The sequence below is a fragment of the Sus scrofa genome, chromosome 1 (assembly GCF_054392235.1).
Source record: "Sus scrofa isolate SSC_HxYL_T2T_F1_AM1 chromosome 1, Sscrofa_HxYL_maternal_Yorkshire_Landrace_v2.0, whole genome shotgun sequence".
Taxonomy (NCBI): Eukaryota; Metazoa; Chordata; class Mammalia; order Artiodactyla; family Suidae; genus Sus; species Sus scrofa.
The window spans coordinates 49,964,460-49,987,835 of record NC_139383.1 but is presented as its reverse complement, the minus strand read 5'-3'; the positions used below and the strand labels follow the sequence as shown (position 1 = coordinate 49,987,835).

Here is a 23,376-nt window from a genome sequence, read left to right as displayed (position 1 = left end):
AAACTATATGAGAGAGGTATCTAGAGAAGTGAATGGCCCAGAAGAGAAAAGAGTCTTGCTCAAATATTCCCAAGGTCAGAGGGCAGGAAGCCATCTTTGATGGTACACTGCATCATCTCTATTTTTTTTTTCCCCTTCTCATTTTGTCCAGGCAGGGAGATCACCCCACTTCTTCTCTTCAGTGGGATTTCAATCTGAAAGAGGTTCTAGGTGGGAGATAACATCACCGCATTAATACATTGTAAAGAGATGGTGGGATTCATCCATAAAGTTATGTTTTGGTTACAAGTTATGTATACTTAATTCAGCGGTTAAAAATGTGCCCACACGCCAATGGACCCAGGCAAGACATCCCAGGACCACTTCCCTCTGCCTCACTGTGGGCTTTTGGCAGTATTTTGTTTACTGGGAACATTATGGGGGAAGATGAGATTTCATTATGATATGTATGCAAATTCAGATACCTTTAGGGTATAAGGTCATCTTGGAAAATTACAAGCATGCAGAGATATAAACAGAAAAGCCATAACATCACACGATAACACAACATCCAGCCCAACAGCTACTCTGGCAAAGTACGAAATCATTTGGGCAATCGGGAAACTTTTCCTTGAAAGTCAGCCATTCTTGAAACCTGGGCAGAACTTCTGCAAATCAAGTGCTCATTCTTCTTTGGACACTAGGGACCTCATTCTTTACAATGGTAATAGGCCAATCCCGACACACCCTTTCCACAGCGCTCCGTACTCCCCAACTTTGCCAGTCCCAGAGCTTTGACCAGAGGTGCAGCGGGGTTGCTGTGAGGCCACGCCTCTTCAGAGCACCGCCCTGCGAGCCGGCAGCGCGATGACGTCACGGCGTCCCGGAAGTGCCCCTCTCTGGGACGCTGGTCGCCAGGGGCCGCTCGCGGGCCTGGTCTCCTTGGCAACAGGAGCTCCGCCCCTCCGCCCCTATAACCTTTAGGGTGCGCGGGCGCCGCGTCTGTGCGCTCACTCCCTCTCCGCCCCTTCGCTCAGGCCTCCTCGGCCGGAAGCGAAGATGGCGGCAGCAGCGGCAGCGGGCGCGGCGTCTGCCGAGCTAGTGATCGGCTGGTGCATCTTCGGCCTCCTGCTCCTGGTAGGGGAGGCGCTTGGCGTTTCTCTGGGCCTGGGCTGGGGGCAGGAGGAAAGAGGCGGCTCCGCCGCTGGCCTCCTGGTCGGGACCCTTGTCGCCCCGCCCCTCCAGCTCCTGCTGGGCCCTGGGCGGGGACAGGGCCGGGGCAGTGGGGCGGGTGGATAGAGCGCGCGCCTGCCTGTAGCTTCTGGGGAAGGTGTTCCCGACCAAGCTGGCTGCAGACCTGGCTGAGTGCGGGTCCGAGGGAAGCTGGGCACTGAGGCGGGTGGGTGAGGGGGATGGGTGAGGAGGGGCCGCAGGAGCCAGGAGCGCTTGTCTGTGCGCATCCTGTGAGCGCTGTGCTGGCCACCTGCGCCTAAGTGTTGACACCTGCCGGGGGTCGAGTCTCCAGCCTTCTCTCCCCATTGTGGTGTCCTGCCTTGATGACGTGGGCGTTCGTTCCACTCCTGGGTTTCTCGTTCTTTCCCATTCTCTGATGGGCGAGAAGCCTGCACAGAGTAGACCTGTGGCCCTCTTCACTGCCCCTGTTAGGGTGTGTACGACCACCTGTCTGACCTCAGGTGCCGCCTTTTCTGGCCACCTGACTCCTGTTTAGGCACTAAACAAAACGTGGACCTAAAGGGCCAAATGGCCTAGCCTTTACTCCCCTAACCCGTATTAAAATCCTTTTATTTGGGAGTTCAGTTTCTTTTCTGTTCGTACCTCTCCGAATTCTCACACTTCCCTCGTGGTCTTCAGCCCTCCTCAGTGTCCCAGAATATTTTACCACTTTGCATTACGAAAACAAAATCAAACCTAAAAATTGTTTACTTCTTTTGAATTCAAGACTTCTCCGATTTTACTTTACTTTGTAGATTCTACTACCGTGTTTGCAACCTGTGCAGTATTTTTTTCTAGTAGACGTTGCAGCAGAAACCCTCCCTCCCCATTCAAAGCGTGAAAACTTGAGAAGATTTCTCTTGTTGCCCTTACCACTCACCCATAAAACAATACTGCCCTTACTCTGGAACATGCTTTACTCTGCTTGGAGAAAATGGAAGCCGTGAAGGTTGACTGTAGTCTCCAAAGCCCGTCCAGTCCTGTACCTGGAGAGCTCACGTGGCTTTAAGGCCATCATACTCAGTTGACTTTGTAGGAGAGCAGAGTTTGGGCACCCCAAAATATAACTATGGTTTAATAAGGACTTATTTAGGCTTATTTTTAAGAAGCAGAAGACTCAGGAAGACTTCGTTTTTACCTCTTAGATGCTTAAGGAATTTAGAAGAGTCCGGTTCCCAAAATAGAGCTATCACCAGAGATATCAGCAAAGACTGTGGGCTGGGTGTGGTTGTGGTGGAGGATATGCCCTTGGGCCTAGAGTTCAGGAGTCCACTCAGTGGCCCATTGTCTTTGCCTGACCCTGAAAACGTTTGTTTACCAAACTTTTGCTTTGGTATCTGCAAGTGAATTGCCTTCCTCCATGTTGAAGTTCCAGATCTTTAACCCCAGCATCCTCATGTGTCTATAGCTGAAGGTGGTGTTTGAGGTGAGGGCTTTGGCCATTTTGGCCAGTTATTCAAGTTTTCTTGGGTCTCTGATATATGCATGTGTCTAAGCTTTTGTTTGATTTTTTCCTGTTAATCTATATCATGTCAATTTAATTCTTAGGCCAGCCAGAAGAACTTAGAAGGAAAGTTCCTCTAAGACAGTTTAGAGGAAAAAAAAGGAGCATGTAACTTGTATCAAAGCCTAAGGGGAATATCTTGGCAGTTATCAGTTAATAAACATTTAAGCTACAGCAGTTGTGCTGTAAATTGTAGGAGGATGCAAACAAAATGAAATGTTGCTTATTTGTAGGGCCAGAAGATAGGTGGGAAAACAAAAATTCCTGAAATGTGTTTTAAGTATTGAAAACCAAAGTAGGATTTTATGAATTAAATAGGGTATAAGAGAATAATATTGGAAGAAAGTGGAATTAAGGAAAACTTTGGATAGGTGAAAAGGGGAAGGCATTTAAGTTGATGATTGCCTTCATCAGGAACAAAATAAAATGAGAAGGGAATTAAGAGTTTGAAACTAGATGTTGGAGTAGAAAAAAATTAGTAATGGGGCCGTTGTTTAATTTTCTACAAATCTCTTTAATTCCTGGATTATTAGAAGAGCTGGATTCCCATGTCTGCTCCTGCAGTCAGCCTTTTGAGATGTTGTTTTGGTGGAAGTAGATGAAGTGTGAGTGTCTTGTGGTTGGAAGCAGAGTATTTTTTAGATAATTGTGGATATTATTCTGTAACACTATACCAAAACTCAGTAAGTAGAAGCTCCTTAAATGTTAGTTGAAATAAGGAATCTGAAACCCTGTCAGTAAATTTTTCATTCTGTTGCATTAAAATCCCTTGGTCCATTTTGCATTTTGACTGGGTCTTTCCCTATGCATGATTTGATAGCATGATACATTTGGTCATTTAGAAAATACTGGGTCACTGAATTATATACAGATCTTCCAAATAGGGGAACGTTTCATTACATAGTATCAAAAAACCGCATTCATCAGTATCACCACCGATCTTGTCAGAAGAAATGTGTTGGAAATAAGTATTAAGAAATTGTCAAGCTCATTGTCCTGGATACAGATTTTCCAAAAATCCTGATTTTCATTTGAGAGCTTGAATTTTTATCATTGGCAACAAATACTGTCAATTGTTTTTCTTGAAGTGATAGGCTCCCTTTGTTCATTTAGACAAAATCTGCCAAATATCCAACTCTGAATAACCATATTTAGTCACTTGTGCTTTCAAGTGAAAATGTTTCTTGGAAATAGTGCCTGGTTTGGCTTTCAACTCATAATTATTGATGTACTTTCCCTGGAGACAGCCATCGCAACTTGGGTGCATACTTCACATTTTCCCCCATGGAGTATTGAAAGACTCAAGGGTTGAAGTTTAATAAAGTTAATGTTTAACTGCATTTCCTGTTACTATGCAAGATGGGCTCCCCATTTCTATAAGTTTTGCTCTTCTTACTCAAGGTGAAGGGATCATCTGGGTACTTGTTAGAAATACAAAATATAAGACCCCAGCCCTACAGATTCAGAATCTGCAGTTTCACAATATCCCAGGCCTTATGTGTGCTGGTTTAGCTTAACAAATGTTCATCTGTTCTTATTCCTGCCTCTTCCCCAGTGGTTGTCCACCCTGATGCTTCATTTAAGCCACCCAGGGAGTGTTAAAAGTCCTGATGCCTAGACCAGTTAAATCAGAATCTCTTGAGAAGGGTTGGGGACAGCTCTAAACCATTCTTTATAATTGTTAGCAAAATTATATATTAGTTTATTTAATGAAATCCTCTACGATGTTATTTCATATGACATTTAACAATAATTACTGTTTGTTTAGCAATTACTATGACCTGTCACTGTGCTAAATTCTTTACATGTCACTTAATTCTTATAACCTGCTATGAAAGAAGTATTTTATACCTATCTTCTAGATGAGAACATTTGATTTATAATATAGTAACTACTGATAGATATAACCCACATAAACAAAAAGCTCTTTGTGGTTCTGTTTTAAAACTGAGACCAGAAAGTTTGGGAAGCTCTGGCCTAACTATTTTGCTTAGGTTGTCTTTTACCTGAATGCCTGCTTTTATTGATAGACTCCTTCTTTGCAGTAATACCCATCACCTTGAACTTTGTAAAAGTTCAGATCTGGAAGTCCAACAATAAATTTATTGAGGACTTTGTGTCAGGGACTGCTAAGAATAGAAAGAAAAGGCTTGTCTTCCAGTTAACTCCAATATAACTTGAGAAATATTTTAAATATTTATGAGATCATTTAGAAGCAGACTCATTGAATATTAAAGTAATATTCAATGAAAAATAATTTTCCCAAACGAAAAGAAATTAGTAAATAGTTAAGCCCAAATTTGAACCTAGGTAGGCCAGCCTACTTGCTTTCCTTCCTTCTTTCCTTCTTTCTTTCCTTCCGTCCTTCCTTTTTTCATCCTTTCCTTCCTTCCTTCCTTTTTCTCTCTTCTTCAGCATCCAGGTTCCAAAGTACACATTCCCTTTTCACTTTACTTTTTCTTGCTGTTCTGACACCAGCTGAAATGTTAGTAATGTGAAGGAATTACATGCAACAACTTGGATGGATTTCAAATGCATTATGCTGAGTGAAAGAAGCCAGATCCAAAAGACATATAAGTACATTATGACATTCTAGAAAAAACAGAAGTTAAGGGGACAGATAACAGATAGTGGTTGTCAAGGGCTGGAGAGAGAGGTTAAATATGGAAGGGCATAGGGGATTTTTCTACCATGATGGAACTATTCTGTCTTGATTGTGGTAGAAATTGGAAACTGGAACTAGTTAGGTGATGTTCTCACTTCACTTCTGGCTCCTGAACTAGGATACCCAGAATCCCGAAAAACAGGATTCACCTCTTGGTGGGTGTGGAGTCAAAAATATACAACTGAGCCAAAGATTGGGAGAAAGGAAGATTTCTTGAGGCAAGCAAGGAGAACTCTGGGGATCTTCCTAAATTAGTGTCTCCTCGGCAACAAGATTAGGGAACTTGTAAGCTAAAGGTATTATACATATTCATGAAGGGGCTTGAGCAGAGGAGAATTCTAATTTAAGACTGGGGCAAAGGTCAGTGGAGTCCATGCTTTAGTTGACTGAAGTCAAAGACCAACATCATCATCCCTTGTTCCTGTTGACCTAGTGCTTGAGGGGGGTTTAAATTATGCTGAACAGCCCCAGAAAGAGCTTCAGGCTAATCTTTACCCTTGAAACAGAATGGGGCGTTTACCACTGATTTTTTATCTTTAGTGTTGTTACTTCTCTTGCCAATAACAGTGTTTTTTTTTCCTTTAAGATCTTTAATTAGGTAGTTCCTTGTAGGACTTGTACTATGGCTGGGTTTAGATCATAGGATGACTTGGGCGAAAATGGCTTCTCCTTCGTCAAGAAAGTCATTCCGGGTTCTCTTTTCTCTAGGGAAGCCCTGCCTTTCCTGCTTACTCTCAAAGCTGAATCTGTTGGGATTCAACAGATTCAACAATCAAGGCATGAAAGGACAAAACAATGCTTTTGTCCCAGAGCTTTTGTAGAGCTTACTTAAAACAATGGTTCTCAAGTTTGGCTCTGATTGAAATCCTCAGGCATTTAAAGTGCTGATACCTGGAGGAGCCTCACTCTCTGAGTGAACTGATTTGCAGGGAGGGTGTAAGGGTAGTCAAGTTTTTACCCAGGTGATTCTAACACAGCCAAGGTTGAGAATCACGATTTAGTATCTATCTGCAATCCCCTATGATTGAGCAGAGCAGAGATTCTCAAAGTGTGGTTCCTGGGCCAATATCGTCCTCACCTGGGAATTTGTTACAGATGCAGATTTTTCTGGACCCTCTCCAGACCTATTGAATCTGAATCTTTGGGAGCAGGGCCATCCAAGGGGTTCTGATGCTCCCTAAGTCAGAGGAGCTGAAGAGTAAAGTCCTATACTCAATTAGTTTCTAGAAAGGCGTTGTTGACTATTAAGAGTACCTGGTTGGTTAGTGGTATATATTAATGCTTCCATAGTAAGAATAGAATAGAACAACTTCCAGTTAATCTTCAGTTAAGAGATCTGTAAGGAAGAAATCTGCTGAGCTCATTACAACTGGAATGATTGTGTGAGACCATTAATGGTTGCACTGTGTTCGATGAGGAAATATGTAACTGAGCAATGTTATCGATAACTTTTGCTTGTTTGTGTGTGTGTGTGTGTTTGTCTTTGCACCCAAGTGAAGTTATATGGCATTCATGAAATAAGCTTTAAAAACTATAAATCTTAAGTTTATAAGGGGTGGCAGACCTTACACATCTGAAAGAATCTTTACTTGCCATAGTTTGCCATTGAAGACTTCCAAATACATACTAAAATTAGTTTTAGAGAATATGTGTTCTCAGGGCAGTAACAAAACATTTCTTTTTGTTCTATTTCAGGCTATTTTGGCATTTTGCTGGATATATGTTCGTAAATATCAAAGTCAGCGGGAAAGTGAAGTTGTCTCCACCATAACAGCAATTTTTTCTCTGGCGATTGCACTGATCACATCAGCACTTCTCCCAGTGGATATATTTTTGGTTTCTTACATGAAAAATCAAAATGGTACATTTAAGGTAATTATTATCATATTTTGTGATTTCCCCCCCCTCATTTATTTTTTGCTTTTTAAGGCCGCATCTGTAGCATATGGAAGTTCCCAGGCTAGGGGCTGAATTGGAGCTGTAGCTGCAAGCCTACACCACAGCCATGGCAATGCCTGATCCGGGTCTGCCACCTGCACTACAGCTCTCGTATCGGGATCGTGACACCAGATTCTCAACCTGCTGAGTGAGGCAAGGGATTGAACCTACATCCTCATGGATTGCAGTTGGGTTCCTTTCTTCTGAGCCACAGCGGGCAACTGCCTCGCCTTTCATATTCTTGGCAATGAAGTGCTTAAGTGTCACAGTGCAGTGTTTATTGTGTTTTATCCATGTCTCTGGAAATAAGAGAGAATGGAAGTAAGGCTGAGAATGTGACAACAAACTTGGAACAGACCCTCCACTGGCCTAAGGACTATTAATGCAACAGCCACTCAACTGCGAAGAATGCCTTTTGTTAATCTGAGGCAATACTGAGTAATCATAATGGGTTTTATCTTTGTGCCTGTCATTGCTCCCTTGAATTCTGTTTGACTTGATTTGCATTAATGTAGTAAGTAGATAGTTTAGGAGGGCACTTGTTGGTGATAGACTTAGGGTCCTCATCTCTATCTCATATTGAATATTCTGGGTCACTCTTGCGTACGTAGTCTGTGGATTATCAGACCTGAGTTCTGGTCTCTTCACTATCTAGCATGTGTCATTGGCCAAAATGAACTTTTCTGAACTTCAAGTTCTTCATTTTTAAAATGAGTGGTGTTGGACCGAAGATTTCTGAGTTCTTTTTCAGTTATGCAAACATAAGCTTTTATGAGACAGGAACTGTGTCTTGTTTGTTTCTGTGTGGCCAGTGTTTAACATGTAGTATGTACTTAGATATTTGAATTAAATACTATTTCAACTATCTGAATAATGCTTGGTTCCAAAATAAGTTTCTGAAGTGGACCAACTGGGCTTAAATAATTTAAAAATGTTTCTGTAGTTAGATTTGCCTGTTTTTGTTGTTGTTGTTGTTTTTTGCAGCTACATTTGTTGCATATGAAAGTTCCCAGGCTTGGGGTCAAATCAGAGCTGCAGCAACTGGACTCAAACCTCATCTGCAACCTACGCCACTGCAACACTGGACTCAAATCGCATCTGCAACCTACACCGCACCTTGTGGCAAACTGGATCCTTAACCCAGGGATCGAACCTGAATCCTCACAGAGAAAACATCAGCCTGCTGAGCCACAGTGGGTACTCCCTGTAGTTAGGTTGGATAGATTCTGATTTTTGTGAAAACTACATTTACTTTCTGTTGGTCAGTCATTCATTTAGCAAGTATTAATTGAGCACTTAGTAAGTTCCAAATGCTGTAAAGAGAGATAGTAACTAACATCTGTCGAGTTCTTACTATGCTTCAGATCTTGTCCTAAATGTTTTATGTATCCTAACTGCTGTTAATGTCCCAAACAACCCTACAAGGTAGATAGTGTTATCCATGTTTTTATGGGCAGGAAACCAAGGTTCAGAGTTGATGGAACCCATCTCAGGTTGTAGGGTTTCTGAGTGCTGTTGCTGGGATTTGAAGCTCTGATGTCTGGCTCCAGGGCTCTGCTCACAGGGCTCTAGATCAGTACCTGTATCTATATCTGTCTGATGCAGTGGATATAGTATTTTCCCTTGTACAATTATTGTTTGAGCGGGAGATTTTTTTTTTTTTTTTAAGTTTTCAATTTAGAATACTTGATCTGTCTAGATTTTGTGGGATTATGTTTTCATTTGAAATTTCTAAAGTAAGTATTTTCATGAAACTATAAACCTTCTCTTTAGATTAGTAGTTGTTCTGAAACTATGCTTAATTTAGTAGTCACTTTCTGGGTACTAGTTTTTTGTTTTATATTTTGTTTTTTTGTCTCATCTAATTTATAATAAGATTGCATTATACTTGTTTAAACAAGACTTTAGGAATTCATCTACCTGAAGAAACAGAAGTATTTCCTATAAACTTATTAAATGCTCCATAAGAGAAGAAAATGTATAGCAGTAGTTAATGTGCTTATATTATGTTAAATCAAAATGTGGCACTGATAATTAGAAGGGGAAAATTCCATGTTAATGTTTTTTTCCCCTACATTTTTTTTTGGCTGCGCATGTGGCATGCGGAAGTTCCTGGGCCAGGGATTGAACCCAAGCCACAGCAGTGATGATGCTGGATTCCTAACTACTAGGCCACAGGAAACTCCTCCCTTACTTTAAAAAAAACTTTTTTTTTTTAAATTATTGAGGGGTTATTCATTCAGCAATTGTATGCTCTTTTTTTTTTTTTTTTCCCCCTCCTACTTTTCATTTACTTAGTTGTTTCTATTTAGTTGTTTGTTTTTAGCCAACTTGACCTGGCCTATGATTATACGCAAAGTTGAACTGAAAAGACTTTCATAGAACTCTTTCCCAATAAACTGTAGAGAGTATTTTCTTCGAAAACTTATTAATGAATTCTCTTGAGGTGCTTAGTGAAAGACAAAAGTATTTAAGAATTACTTTTCAGACTTTATGCCACAGCTCTCTATTTAGCTATCCTAGGGTGAATGTATGCCACAGTGTCTGTAATCTATTCCATCCTTATTAGTCAACATATACAGTACAAGACAGTGTTATTGTCTACAATGAATTATTTTGTATCCCTGTTTTACAGTGTGTATTTCTTGCTCCTAAATGAATACATGTATTGTCTTTCTCTATTTCCATCTCCAATATTGGAATCTATGACTGGTTATAGACCTGCTTTAAGGTATGATAACTGCTTGAAAGCTCCAGATGTCAATGACAGCTAACATTTGGCTTAGGAATCAAGGGTGCCAGGCAGGGAGTCAACAATACTTTCTCTATTTTGTCTTATTTACCTTCCTACCTGTCTCTGCCTTCTTTTGGCCAAGGGTATATTGTAATCATGTTTGAATTGTTTCCATTGACCCTTTTTTCAATACATGGAATTATAAATAATTTTAACCAGGTAATCTGTTTCTAGTTTTTTTATAAAATAATTTAGCTTTTTAGATTAAAAAAAAAAATTAAAGAATAGCTGGAAGTATTCTGCTACGTGTCTTGTATAGTTGGCCAATAACTTTGGATAGTGATATACACATAGTGAACCAATCAAAAAATTAGAAATGGCCACTAATGTGAACAGATGATTTTTATTTTATACAGTGCATAAAATGAAAATAAAATTAGTAATTAAGATATGGCATCAAAACATTTAATATTTTGGTAGCTAAAGTGTCCATCTCTTCCCACTGCCAGTGATTAAATGTCTTTATGGCCTATTACTGTGAGATGTCTGGGTTGAATTCTCTACTGTTGCCTCACTGCTATTATCAAATACTAGTAATTGTATTTTAGAACTTTGTATTCTTCACTACACTTTAATATATTCATTCACTTAATATTTATTTATTTATTTATTTTTGCTTTTTAGGGCCGCACATGTAGCATATAGAAGTTCCCAGGCTAGGGGTCAAATCTGAGCTGCAGCTGCCAGCCTCTGCAACAGCCACAGAACTCAGGATCTGAGCCTCATCTGCAACCTACACCACAACTCGAGGCAATAGTTGATCCTTAACCCACTGATCGAGGCCAGGGATCGAACTTGCATCCTCATGGATACTAGTTAGGTTAGTTACCTCTGAGCCACAACGGGAACTCTGTTTCACTTAATATTTCTTAAATATGCAACGTATACCTGACAAATGATTTCTGGAGATTAACAATGACAACCAATGAGGCCGCTGGTCTCAGGGAGCTTACATTCTGTAAGACCAGACTCATGTAAACAAACAAATAAAACAAGCTCACTTTGAGGTGCTCAATTCTGTGAGGATATAGAACAGATTGATGTGTGAGTCAATTTGGTTGTAGGTATTCAGATGGGAGGACTGGAAGGCTGGATTGCTGCGGCAGACCAGGCTGCCAAGTGTCCTGTTTGAGGGAGCCTTACTGAGGAGCATCTGGTACAGGAGCCTTAGGCAGGCAGAACTTGGCCTGTTTGGCTGAGAGGTGTTATGTTGGGGGTCAGGCTTTGTTATGAGCTGAAATGAGAGGAAGGTGGGGACCAGTTTTTTATGACTTTCAGGTCATGCTAATGGGTTTAGATTTTCTTATAACTGCAATGTAAAGTTATTGAAGGTAAAAAAATAAAAGTGACTTGGGTAAGACTGGTGCTTGCTAGTGGAGAAAAGTGATTAAAATTGGTATGTACTTTGGAGGTAGAACTGCTTGGATTTGCTGATGGATTAGATATGGGGGTTGACAGAAAAAGAAATCTGAAGCATTGATGCCTAGGTCTTTGTACACCTTGGAGAAATAGGGAAACCTGGGGGAATAATAAGACCTATGTTTGCACATGGGCAGGTGAAGGAATGTAAAAGAAGAACTAGCTGTATTTTGGACAAGTTACATTCAAAGTGCCTGTCATATATATTCAAGTGGCCATGTCCAGTAGAGAGCTGAAGCTTCAGGGAAACCTTCAGGTGGAGAGAAGTATCTGAAAGTCATCAGCATGTGGATGTATTTAGAACTGTGGACTGAACAGTAGCTGGGGAGACTGGGTGGTCAGAGAAGGGCTGGCCTGAACCATGGATTGCTGTGCTGCGTTATGTGGAGGCTAGCCCAGGGGAGAGGCGACCACCTCAGAGGTGGAAGAGGGAGGCTGCTCAGGCGGAGAATGTGTTACAGGAAGAGTGATGTTGCCGGTGGAGGGAGAGAGGTAGAGAAGTGACCATTGGCTTTGGCCAGTGGTGACCAAAGAATGTGAAGTGTAAGTTCAGTGGAGTAGACGGGTAGTCAAATGTGGACAGGAAAGTGTCCCCCTCACTACTTTCTCACTTTCCTGTCCACAGGGAAGAGGGAAATGGAGTCAAGGGAGGTGTTTTTTTTGTGTGGTGGTTATGTTTTGTTTAGTGGAAACTACTAGAGTTTGTATCCGTGAGGTTTTTGGGAGGGGAGTGAGGGTATCATTGCAGGTGCAGTGTCCCTGAGAAAGCAGAGGGGTCGGGAACCTCAAAGTGAAAGGATTGGCTGTAAATCGTGCAGGCGCTTGGCAGAAGGAAGAGCTGGCATTTGAGTACAGATGGAGGTAGGTCTTAGATTTGGGAATAAACTGAGTAGCTCTGGTCTTTTATTTCAGATTGTTTTAGAGAACTTGTCAGTGTTTCTCAACCATTGGCATTTTGTGCTGGGTAATTCTCTGTTGATGTTTACCACATCCTTGCCTCTACCCACTGGATGCCAAGGTGTCAGTAGCATATAGACCTCCCCCTACCCAGCTCCGCAGTGTCCGAAACATGGCCAGATATCCCACAGGGGACTAAATCACCCCTGAATGAGAACTACTGGTATAAAGTGAGGTTAAATTAAGGAGAGTCAAAGTATAGTTTTGTGTGGGACTGAGTATTTCAAAAAGTCATCTTGAGAACTAGGAAAGGGAGTTTTATATACACAGACCATTACATCTTTATTCTATGGAATTTATATTCTTTTCCTTTGTTCTAAAATGTTCTTTTTTAGGATTTCCCTGGTGGCCTGGTGGTTAAGGGTCACTGTTGTCACTGCTGTGGCTCAGGTCGCTGCTGTGCTGTGGATTTGATCCCTGGCCTGGAAATTTCCATATGCTGTGGGCATGGCCAAACAAAACAAAACAATACAAAATTATTTTCTTTAATATTCTCTATTTAGTATTCTTAAGATTGTCTCATGTTTCTTTGAGTCTTCTGAAGTTCCCTTTGGTCTCTACTTGGGGAGGCTGTAGTTTGTAAAATGTACCAAGGGCATAACATTTCTCAGAATGCAGAAAAAAAGATTTCGTAAACTAAGTACTTTTTTGAGAGTACATCAGAGTATATAAAAGCCAAATACACAAATAGTAGTTGAGTGATGTTGTATACTTTACACATATTTTTGATTTAAAATAGTAACAGTAATACTCTAACTGCCATAAGATTTGGTTAGACAAAAGAACCTTGGAGGGCAAAAGATGCTAAATTTCAATGAACCTTTAGCATTAGGTTACTTTCAGACTTTCCACATTTACTTTTTTTCTGAGGTTTGGGTCTTCAGTTTTAAAATTGAACTTTCAAGTGATTCTCAGTGGATACATTAAGACCTCATTGATAGGAAGCTTGCGTAGGGATAGATGTAATTATCCTCTGTTTCAAAAAATCTTCAAGTTTTAGAAATCTTTTAAAATTTCTGTTTTGATGCATAAACTACCACTAAAGAAACACAGCTTTGGGGAGCTGAAGCTTTGATTGTGTATATATTCGTTTGGATACTTGAATCATTGATGAAAATTTTTCTGGTCATTGGCTAGAATTCTCCCCAGTGCTTTTCCAGTCTTATGTGGTAAGCACTATTTAATTTTCTTTACATTTTTTTCTGTAGTATATGTACAGTGTTTCATCATTTTCTAGACAAAGATTTCATTGTTAAAACTATTGGTTGCAACTTGTTTTGTTCCCCTCCACACACACCTCAAAGTTACTTCATGGATGATAGCCACATAGGCCAGTTTATAGGGCATTCATTGTTTTTAATGTCTATATGATATTCCATGTTATAAATGAATAGTGGTACGTTTTACCATTTCTCCCCAGGCAATAATATTGTCTCCATTTTGTTGTTGTTTACAGTTTTTTAGTTTTTAAATCACATTACCGTGAATATTATTGGGAGAGAATCTTGGGTGAAAAATCAATAAACACTGCTTGGTACAGGCTGGACTTTACAGGGATAAGGGTCAGCAACTACACATGTTCTTATATGCTTGAGAGTCTGCACAGTGGTGAGTTTTCCTGAAGTGGAAGTGCTTCAGCAGCCACCCCTGCCTCTTTTTGTTCTCTCTTCCTGCAGGGCAAGCAGAAGAGTGGGCCCCTGGGTAGATAAACACTGTGGACTTGGTATGGATACAGGCTATTCATGGGGCGATGGAACATTTCAGTGTCCTTGGGCCCCTTGGTCACCTCGGTGATTGAGGTGGAGGACACCCCTCCTCCTGGTGGGCAGGGGAGACCCATCTGGGCTAACTTGTTGCCAGACATCCCAGCAGAAGACCTTGAGGTCACTCAGTGGATGGGACCACTTGTCTCAAAACATGCCTGTGTACTCATACTGCCCTGATTTGCGTGACTCTTTTTAGGGTATATTCCAATGAAGAATGTCTATGTCATGGACTATCTTTCTTACTAATACTGTGTGTAGATGGCTTTTCCTCCACATTTGCCACTATTGGATGGTTTTACGTTTTGCCATTTAGGTAGGTAGCAAATACATTTTCGTGCTTTATTAGTAAAGTTTAGTAATGGGGTAAATTCCTCATTGTTGGTCTTTTCCAAAAAATGTCTCCAGAGTCCCGTTGTGGCTCAGCAGGTTAAGAACCCAACATCAAGTCATGAGGATGCTGGTTTGACCCCCGGCCTCACTCAGTGGATGAGGATCCAGTGTGGCTGTGGCTGTGGCTGTGGCATAGGTTGCAGATGCAGCTCCAATTTGACCCCTAGCCTGGGAACTTCCATATGCTGCAGATGGGGGCCTAAAAAAAAAAATTTCTTCACTTTTGCTTGTATAGTTTTCAGATGCCTGTTAGAGTCAGCATGTCAAAACACTGTACCTGCTATTGGGATTTTGATTGGCAATATACTGTTTTTATAGATTTGGGGAGATTTGGTATTTACATTACAGTCTTTTCATGTGGGAACATGTGACTTCATTTATTTGGATTTTTTTATATGCTATACTTTTTTTCTTTATATAGTTAATGTAATTTTTAAATTTAGCCTATTAAGTTTTTTTTAATAGTCTTAATTGCTATTGGAAAAAATACTATTTTTATTGTGCACTGTGTGTCAAGGTTTGCATTTGTAGTGCTAAATTTGTATTTTCCACATTTTTGTTCTTTTAGGCATCTGTCACTAAGAAATTCATAGATATTCTTTGCTAGAGATGTTTGTAGGTGAAAAAAAGAAAAACCTAAATTATTTTAGAATTAAATGTTGGTACTCTTCCTTAAGAGACCTTGTAGTGGGATGTTGATACAGACTTGAGCTCTCAGAGTGGTGATAGAACAAAACTGATGTGGATACTAATTTGAGCCTTGCTACTTAATAGCAATGACCAGTAACATAAACTCTCCAGGTTTAATTTTTCATGTGCATAAGATTAGGATATTCCAGAGGACTTGCTCTTATACCTCAGGTTCTTTTTTTTTTTTTTTTTTTTTTTGAAAAGATTCATTTGAATTAATGTTCTAAGTTAAATTATTAAGTTTAGATTGCTAATTTAAACCATGTAGGATGAATGTAAAGAACTTCAGATTAACTGTTATTTTTTTTTAGGTATTTTCAAAAAAAATTATATTATGCTATCTTCTTTCAAAAACACAAATCATACTTGTCACTCTGCGTAAAAATGTGTCACTGTTTTCCATTGCCCTTAGGACGGAGGCCAAAATGCTTAGCATGGCTCACAAGTCCCTCAAACCTATATCCTTCCTCTTCCTCACTCCACCTGCTTTCTCTTACCTTTCCAAAAGCTTTAGGCAATCTATTTTTAGCTTCTTGGAATTTTTTCAGACTTTCTCTTTAATGCTCCTTTACTCTCTTCCCTCCTTCCTACTATTTTTTTCAGGTCTAAGTTTAGGGTCATTTTGGGAAGCCATCTCTGGCCTTCAGTGGGCCCACAGCCGCCCCCTGCTTCTGTTTTCCCAGACATGTTGTCATCTTATCAGCATTTACCTGTTGAAATTTGTCAGTTTCCTTGCCCGTCTCTCACCTCTTGAGGCACAGACCATACTTGTAGGAGACAATTGATACATTTTTAAGGGATACTCAATCATATTTGAAGTTAATTATAACTGTTAAGCAAATGGATGCTTCATTAATATTTCTATTGTTTCCTTTTTATCCTAGGACTGGGCTAATGCTAATGTCAGCAGACAGATCGAGGACACGGTATTATATGGTTACTATAGTAAGTATCTTTCCATTTCATTTCCTATCTGGGTTGCTCACAAAATGTAGAATAAAGCTACATGTAAATGTTTAGTTTTGATATCAGACTTGAGATGACTGTTTTTATACCATGTATAAGTAATGTGGAACTCACCTCATCATTCTGAAACTTCCTAATATCCTTTTCTTCACTTAGATTCACTTGCAGTGCTTCTTTGTGGGGGTTCAATGAAATTACTTTAAATCTCAGCTATCTTCCTTTGTTACCGTTATTTGGTAGTGTTACATGTTACAAATTTCCCACTTGCCGTAAGATTTTTTAAATCTTGGAGTTTGCAGCATAGCCTTTCTTATACTCTATAGAGTACATTAATCTAGGGGTCTTGGTAGATTGGGCCCTCCCTCTTTCCCTCTCTCTTCCTTCCCTAGTGTGGGATTAGAGAAGCTTTATAATAACCACCTAAGTGTTTCCAAAATTTTCTCTTTGAGTAAACGTAAGACTCATGCTTTTATAAAAAATTTTTAAGTGCTCAGTTAGGAAAGAGATGTCATTTTTTTCAGCAGTGAATCAAGAGGTTGACTAAGATTTCAGTAGGACACAAAAAATCTACAGAAGATTCTGTTGATGGGATAATTTTTTTTCAAGGGTTTCAGTGGATTTTAATTTAGCTGCTTTGGCACTAACTTTTGTCTTTTCTTCTGGTCTGAAATCTATAGGACCTTTGAAATTCTATCCCATTGATACAGATTTTAGAAATATTTTTGTGATATTTTATTATAGTCTTTATTATTGCCAGTGAAATATATATCATGATTTAACTTTGACCTATTTAAGTTAAAACTTTTGAAATGCTATATTAGTATTATTAGAATACTGCTTTTTCAATACAAACTTATTGGCAGGATATAAATAACTTATTCAAAAACATTTCTGGCTGATGGGGCCTGTCTCCCATGTAACACTAAAGTGTATTTATATGACATATGACAAGATAAGCCAGCTTTTATCTTAGTGTAGTCCAGTTTTATGAATGATATCTTATCATTGAACCTAGAGGCTACTGGATTAATCCCTTGTTACCATGGTTACAAAGATTTCTACACTGGAGTATTAATTCAGCAGCTTTTCCAGTTGGTTTCCTGGAGAGAATTAAGCTTACAGGAAGTGACTTTTGTTGTTATTTTTCTTAGTCCTCCCAAGGATAGGGTATCTCATTTTAAACGCATGGGGGGTTAGAGTTCCCATTGCGGCTCAGTGGGTTAAGGACCTGACATTTTCTCTCTGGAGATGCTGGTTCGATCCCTGGCTCACTTAGTGGGTTAAGGATCTGGTATTGCTGCAACCTTTGGGGGCTATGGTATAAGTTGAAGATGTGGCTCAAATCCAGTGTTGCTGTGGCATAGGCCTGCAGCTGAAGCTCTGATTTGACTCCTAGCCAAAGAACTTGCATATGCTGCTGATGCAGAAATAAAAAGGAAAAAAAGTGCTTAAATGCCTGGGGGATAAATTAGTCATTATAAACAAGATGGCTCAAGAATTTAGGGCTTGATTGTCCATATAACTTAAGTTGTAGTAAGAAATACAACTACCTTGGGATAGGATAGTTGAGACCCTGATCTAGGGAAGAAATTTGCTCAGAAAGCCAAATTATGAATAGACAATTTCTTGACGGAATCCAGAAAATAATCAAAATAGGGTTTAATTTGATAATATTAATGGCTATTGTCATAAAGTTAGTCATATCCATTTTAGCTATGACTGATTTAACTTTAACTCAGTTGGTTACTTAAAGCTAGGACCCACAGCTTCTGAGGTAGTTACTGTTCCCAAGCCTGCTTTGTTTCCCAGAAAGGCTAGATATTATCTAACTACCCATTCGATGTCATCTTCTGGATCCTAAGGACTACACAGACTGCGGAGAATCTAAAATGTTTTCATCCATTCCCTTCTGTGAGATTCTGTAGTTCGTCTAACTTCTCCTAAATATCAACACATTTTCATTGTCAGATATTGCGAGGCAAGGATTTCACGGTCAACATTTTATTTGATATCATGAATTTCATTTTGTGAAGGCGTTTTCTACATTTTGCAGATGAAGTAATTGATACTTAGAGATACTAAAGATCCTATTAGTGAGTGATGAAGCCCGGAGTGGATATTACGTCCTCAGCAGGAGTTGCTTACTACTAATTGAGCTGCCTTTTCATAAATGATTCTGGGGATATTACCTATGGGGATGCTTAGCAGCACTGAACCCCTGGGGCAGCTTCAAAAATCATCTGGAGACCTTTTAAGTAATGTGGACTGCTAGATTACATCTGGAAAGATTCTGATTTACTTTGGTATTCTGTTAATCACCACTGTTCTTATCAGAGAAGTGTTTATGTGTTGGAAGGCTGTAAGGCTTAAAGTGCTGGATTCAAGTTTTCCAATAATTCTGATTTTTCTCTGGAGAGCTCACATTTTTACACTGGCAACAAATACGGTTATTTATTTTCTTCAAAGTGACAGGCTCATTATTTATCTATGAGAAAGTCTGCCTGATACTCAAGTCTGGATAACTGTTGCTTTTCCATCTGCTGTTCTTTCAAGTAAAAATGATGTTCTTTGAAAGGAAGTGCCTAGTGTAGCTCACAACTGAAATAGTACAAGTGCTTCCCACAGGTATGCTATATGTGTACTTCCCTAAACTCAGAATATAAAAAGATGTGCAGTCAAGGGTGGACATCTCAGAGAATTGTTACTGCTTAAGGGACTTTCCTGAATTAAAGTGCCCCCATTGGTGAAGAGTACAGAAACTGCTGGTGGAAAGGGAAGCAACATCTTAACACTGTGATGAGAATAATTTCACATTGTGGATACCCTGAAAGGATCTCTACTAATCCTAATGTCTCAAAACCAATTTTTTTTTTTTTTTTTTTTTTTTTTTTTAAGGGCTGCATCCATGGCATATGGAAGTTCCCAGGCTAGGGGTTGAATTGGAGCTACAGCCAGTGACCTACACCACAGCCATAGCAACACCATATCTAAGCCTGGTCTATGACCCCCACCACAGCTCATGGCAGTACTGGATCCTTTACCCACTGAGGAAGGACAGGGATCGAATCCACATCCTCATGGGTGCTGATTGGGTTTGTTTCTGCTGAGCTATAATGGGAACTTCTTGAAACCACATTTTGAGGAACTTGTGTTATTCTAGTGGAGCTTAGGGTTTTTTTTTTTTTTTTTTTTTTTTTTTTCTGGAAAGTTTGCAGAAATCAGGCCTCCTGCTTCTACCCACGGGTACCCCCAGCTGTTGATTAGTTATTACCAGTCTTCATTAACTGAAGCTGCCTACAGAGATACCATTCCTGGAGCTCACTGAAGGATGAGAGGATAGAATTGTTAATCTCTGCCACTTTGCCCTGTACTCAGGGGACCCTCTGCTCAGAAGGGGACTCCCTCATCTGAGGATGTTGGGTCCACTTCAGAAACATTAAGGACTCGTTCTTTTTCTCCATTTGAATGTTTTTATTTATTTCTTCATCTGTGTCTTCAAATTTCTTTGATATTTTCTTTTAAAAAACTTGTCCGACTTATTGGCTCTCAGTTCTGTTTTAATCTCATATTTGAGCTTCTTATGAAATCTTTTATCTCTTCTATATGTGTTTAGCCTTTTATCTGAGTTTATTTTTGGTTTCAAATTTATTTTTATCTTTAAATTCTTTCATTTCATTGCTTTTCCAGGCAAGATAGAAAAACTGAGACTTATATTTTGGGGACTTGTTTAGTGATTCAGGTCTGTAAAGTTCTTTTTGATGAACTGGAGTTGTGCCCTATTTCCTGTTTCCCTCACCCTTTTATTTTTTTTAATTAAAAAAATTTATTTTTGTCTTTTCAGGGCCACACTTGTAGCACATGGAAGTTCCCAGGATTGGGGTCAAATCAGAGCTACAGCTACCAGCCTGCACCACAGATACAGCAACTTGAGATCTGAGCCATATCTGCAACCTGCAATGTAGCTCATGGCAATGCCATGGGAATCCCACTGAATGGGGCCAGAGCTTGAACTTGTGTCCTTATGGATACTAGTCAGGTTCATTACTGCTGAGCCACAATGGGAATTCCTCTCTCCCTTTTAAAAAACATGTATTCTTAATCATTGGGGGACTTTTCTAAGTGGCTTTTAGTTAGGTTTATGCAAAAGACTCTCTAGATAATGACTTCTTGAGATTTAGTGACCTTAAGAATTTGTTTCCAAGTGGAAATATTAGGAAAAGGGTTTTCTTGGTCTTATATCTCATGTTATTTGTATATTCAATCTCTAAACAAGCTGCTAATTTGTAACATATCATAAACCTTCCTTAAGACTCCAAGGGGATAAAAACATAGAATCTTGATTTTTCCTTCTTACATTGCTTGTTGTGCCTTTTGAGTATCTTTGCTGGTTCTTTCTCTTCTTCCTGATCTCTTTAAATGTTTATGTGCCCTGGAGTTTAATCCTTGGGCCTATTCTCATCTCGATTAATTCCTTGGTTATTTTATAGCGTTGCTCGATTCTAAATAACCATCTGTGTGCCAAACTCTCAGATGTAAATCTTTGTGCATACCTCTCCTTGTGTTCAATAGTCCACTTGACAGTTTTTACCAAGAGGTTAACATCTCAAACTTAACATTTCCAGAACAACTGATCCTCAATCTGTTATATGCTATAAATTTCTTGGTTTCAGTGAAGAGCAACTGGAAGGATAAGAGTTGCTCAGGCTAGAAAACTTGGAATTATCCTTGACTCTATTTTTTCACAGTTTACATCAAATATGGCAGTATATTCTCTTGTGTTTGAGTTTCAAAATTTATCCAGAATCTGACCACTTCTCAGTACTGTCTTAGTCAGCTTGGACTGCTGTAAGAAAAGCATCATAGCTTCAGTGGCTTAAATAACAAACATTTACTTTTCTCAGTTCTGGAGACCAGGAGATCTAAGATTAAGGTGCTGATGATCTGTTGTCTGGTGAGGACCTGCTTTCTAGTTTGTAGATGGCTGTCCTTGTTGTGTCTTCACATGGCAGAGGAAGAGAAAGCAAGCTTTCCCCGTCTCCTCTTAAAAGCACTAATCCCATTCACAAGTCATCTACTCCCAGAACCTAATTACCTCCCATCTCCAAACACCAGGCATTGGAGATTAGATTTCAACATATGGATTTTGGGGAGATACCAACAATTAGTCTGTAATGTTCTGTAGATGAGAAGAGATAGTGTGTACCTCCATGTTAAGATTGAATGATCTGGTAGTGTGATTTCATACATGACCATGGAATTAGAGTGGCAGATCCTCTCCCCAAAAGGCAATAAAAAATTGACAGAACAACCTCAATGCTTTGGAAATCAACCAAAGGTGTAGAACAGTCTGAGAAGTGTTTATCCTTGAAAACTGTTAAGGACAGTGGTAGTGTGTAATATTTTAGACTAGGTCTGTTGCCTTCTCCCCCTAACCAGTTCTTCCCTCTCAAACTGATTATGTTTTGAACTGAATGAAAATAAAAATATACCATATCATAATTTATGAGGTGTGGCTAAAGAAGTGCTTAGAGGATATTTACATCTTAAATTATTTCTCTTTGAGAAATTGAGTGCCAGTGCCTAAATTGCTGCCTTATAAACTAGAAAAAGAAAAGCCAGCTGAACTCTAAACAAGCAGAAGAAAGAAAAAAAGAACAGAAATCAGTGAAATATAAATCACATATTATATACCATGCAAAGTGAGATTCATCCCAAGAATGCAAGGTTGGTTTAACGTCCAAAAATCAAGTCGTGTAACATACCATATTAATGGAATAAAGAAAAAAAACACAATTGATTACAAAAAAAAAAAAAGAACTCAATAGATACGAAAAAAGCATGAGCTTTACAAAATCCAGTAGCCATTGCTGATAGGAACTCTCAGCTATGTGGTTACAAAAAGGACTTCCTTAACTTGATAAAGGACATGTATGTATAATCTACTTTAAACATTATGTTTAGTGGTGAAAGACCGAAGAATGCTTTTCCTCTAAGATTAGGAACAAGGTAAGAATGTCTGTTCTCACCAGTGCTGTTCAACACTGCCATGGGGATTCTAGTCAAGGCAATAAGTCCAAATAAAGAGATAAAAGCATCCAAACTGGAGAGGAAGAATGACATAGATTTATTTTCAGCTAACGTAGATCCTTTAGGTGGAAAATCTCAAGGAATTGTATAAAGTCAAATACAACCAAAAAACAAGTTTAACAAGCCTATGGGATGTGAGATTAATATGAAAACTAGAAACCTACAGTTCAAATAAAATGAAAAAAATAATTCCATTCACAAAGCCTCAAAAGGGGAAAAAAAAACTCTTGAGAATACATTTAACAAAAAAGTGTAAGACTTATACACTAAAAACTACAAAAAATTATTGATAGAAATTAAAGATCTAAATAAATAGACATTTATTATTAATGGATTTGAAGGCATAATATTGTAAGGATGGCAGTTACAATAATTTTCCTTCAAATTTATCTGTAATCTTTTTCTATTTTTTTAAGAAATTGACAAACGATTCCTAAGATTTATGTGGAAATGCAAAGGATGTAGATAAGCCAAAAATAATTTTGAAAAAGAATAATGTTAGAGAACTATACTATTAGATTTCAAAACCGACTATAAAGCACAATAAGACACTGTAATATTGCAGATAAATAGGATATAGAGCCATAGAATTCAGAGACCAGAAATAAATATTCATGATCAATTGATTTTAAACAGCTGTGGCAGTGCAGTTTAATTCACTTTCAAAAATTGTTGGGTAAGCTGGATAGAACAATAACAATGACAACAATGAAACTTACTTCATATCATATATAAAAATTATTTTAGAAAATCAGAGACCTAAACTATAAAAGTTTAAAACTTCTAGAAATCAGAGGACATATTTTCATGATGTTGGGTTAGACAGAGTTCTTATATATGACCCCAAAAGCTTTATTCATAAGAAAAAGTTTGATAAATTCTACTTTATCAAAATTAAAAACTCTGTCCTTCAAAAGACATAATTTAAAAAATGACATTAAGCCACGGGGAGAAGATATTTGCAAATCATTTATCTCATAAAGGGCTT

At 39.0% G+C, this 23,376-nt stretch overlaps 1 protein-coding gene across 1 annotated transcript in view; it reads left to right on the top strand.

Annotated features, from left to right (window-relative positions):
- The first annotated feature begins 983 nt into the window (after window positions 1–983).
- LMBRD1 (LMBR1 domain containing 1) overlaps window positions 984–23,376 on the top strand; it is a 107,822-nt gene continuing 85,429 nt past the window's right edge. Inside the window, exons 1-3 of the mRNA XM_013992625.3 lie at window positions 984–1,116; window positions 7,077–7,253; window positions 16,220–16,280. Coding sequence (XP_013848079.2) covers window positions 1,039–1,116; window positions 7,077–7,253; window positions 16,220–16,280 — 316 coding nt within the window. The 5' untranslated portion in view covers window positions 984–1,038. The remainder of the gene's footprint in view (window positions 1,117–7,076; window positions 7,254–16,219; window positions 16,281–23,376) is intronic.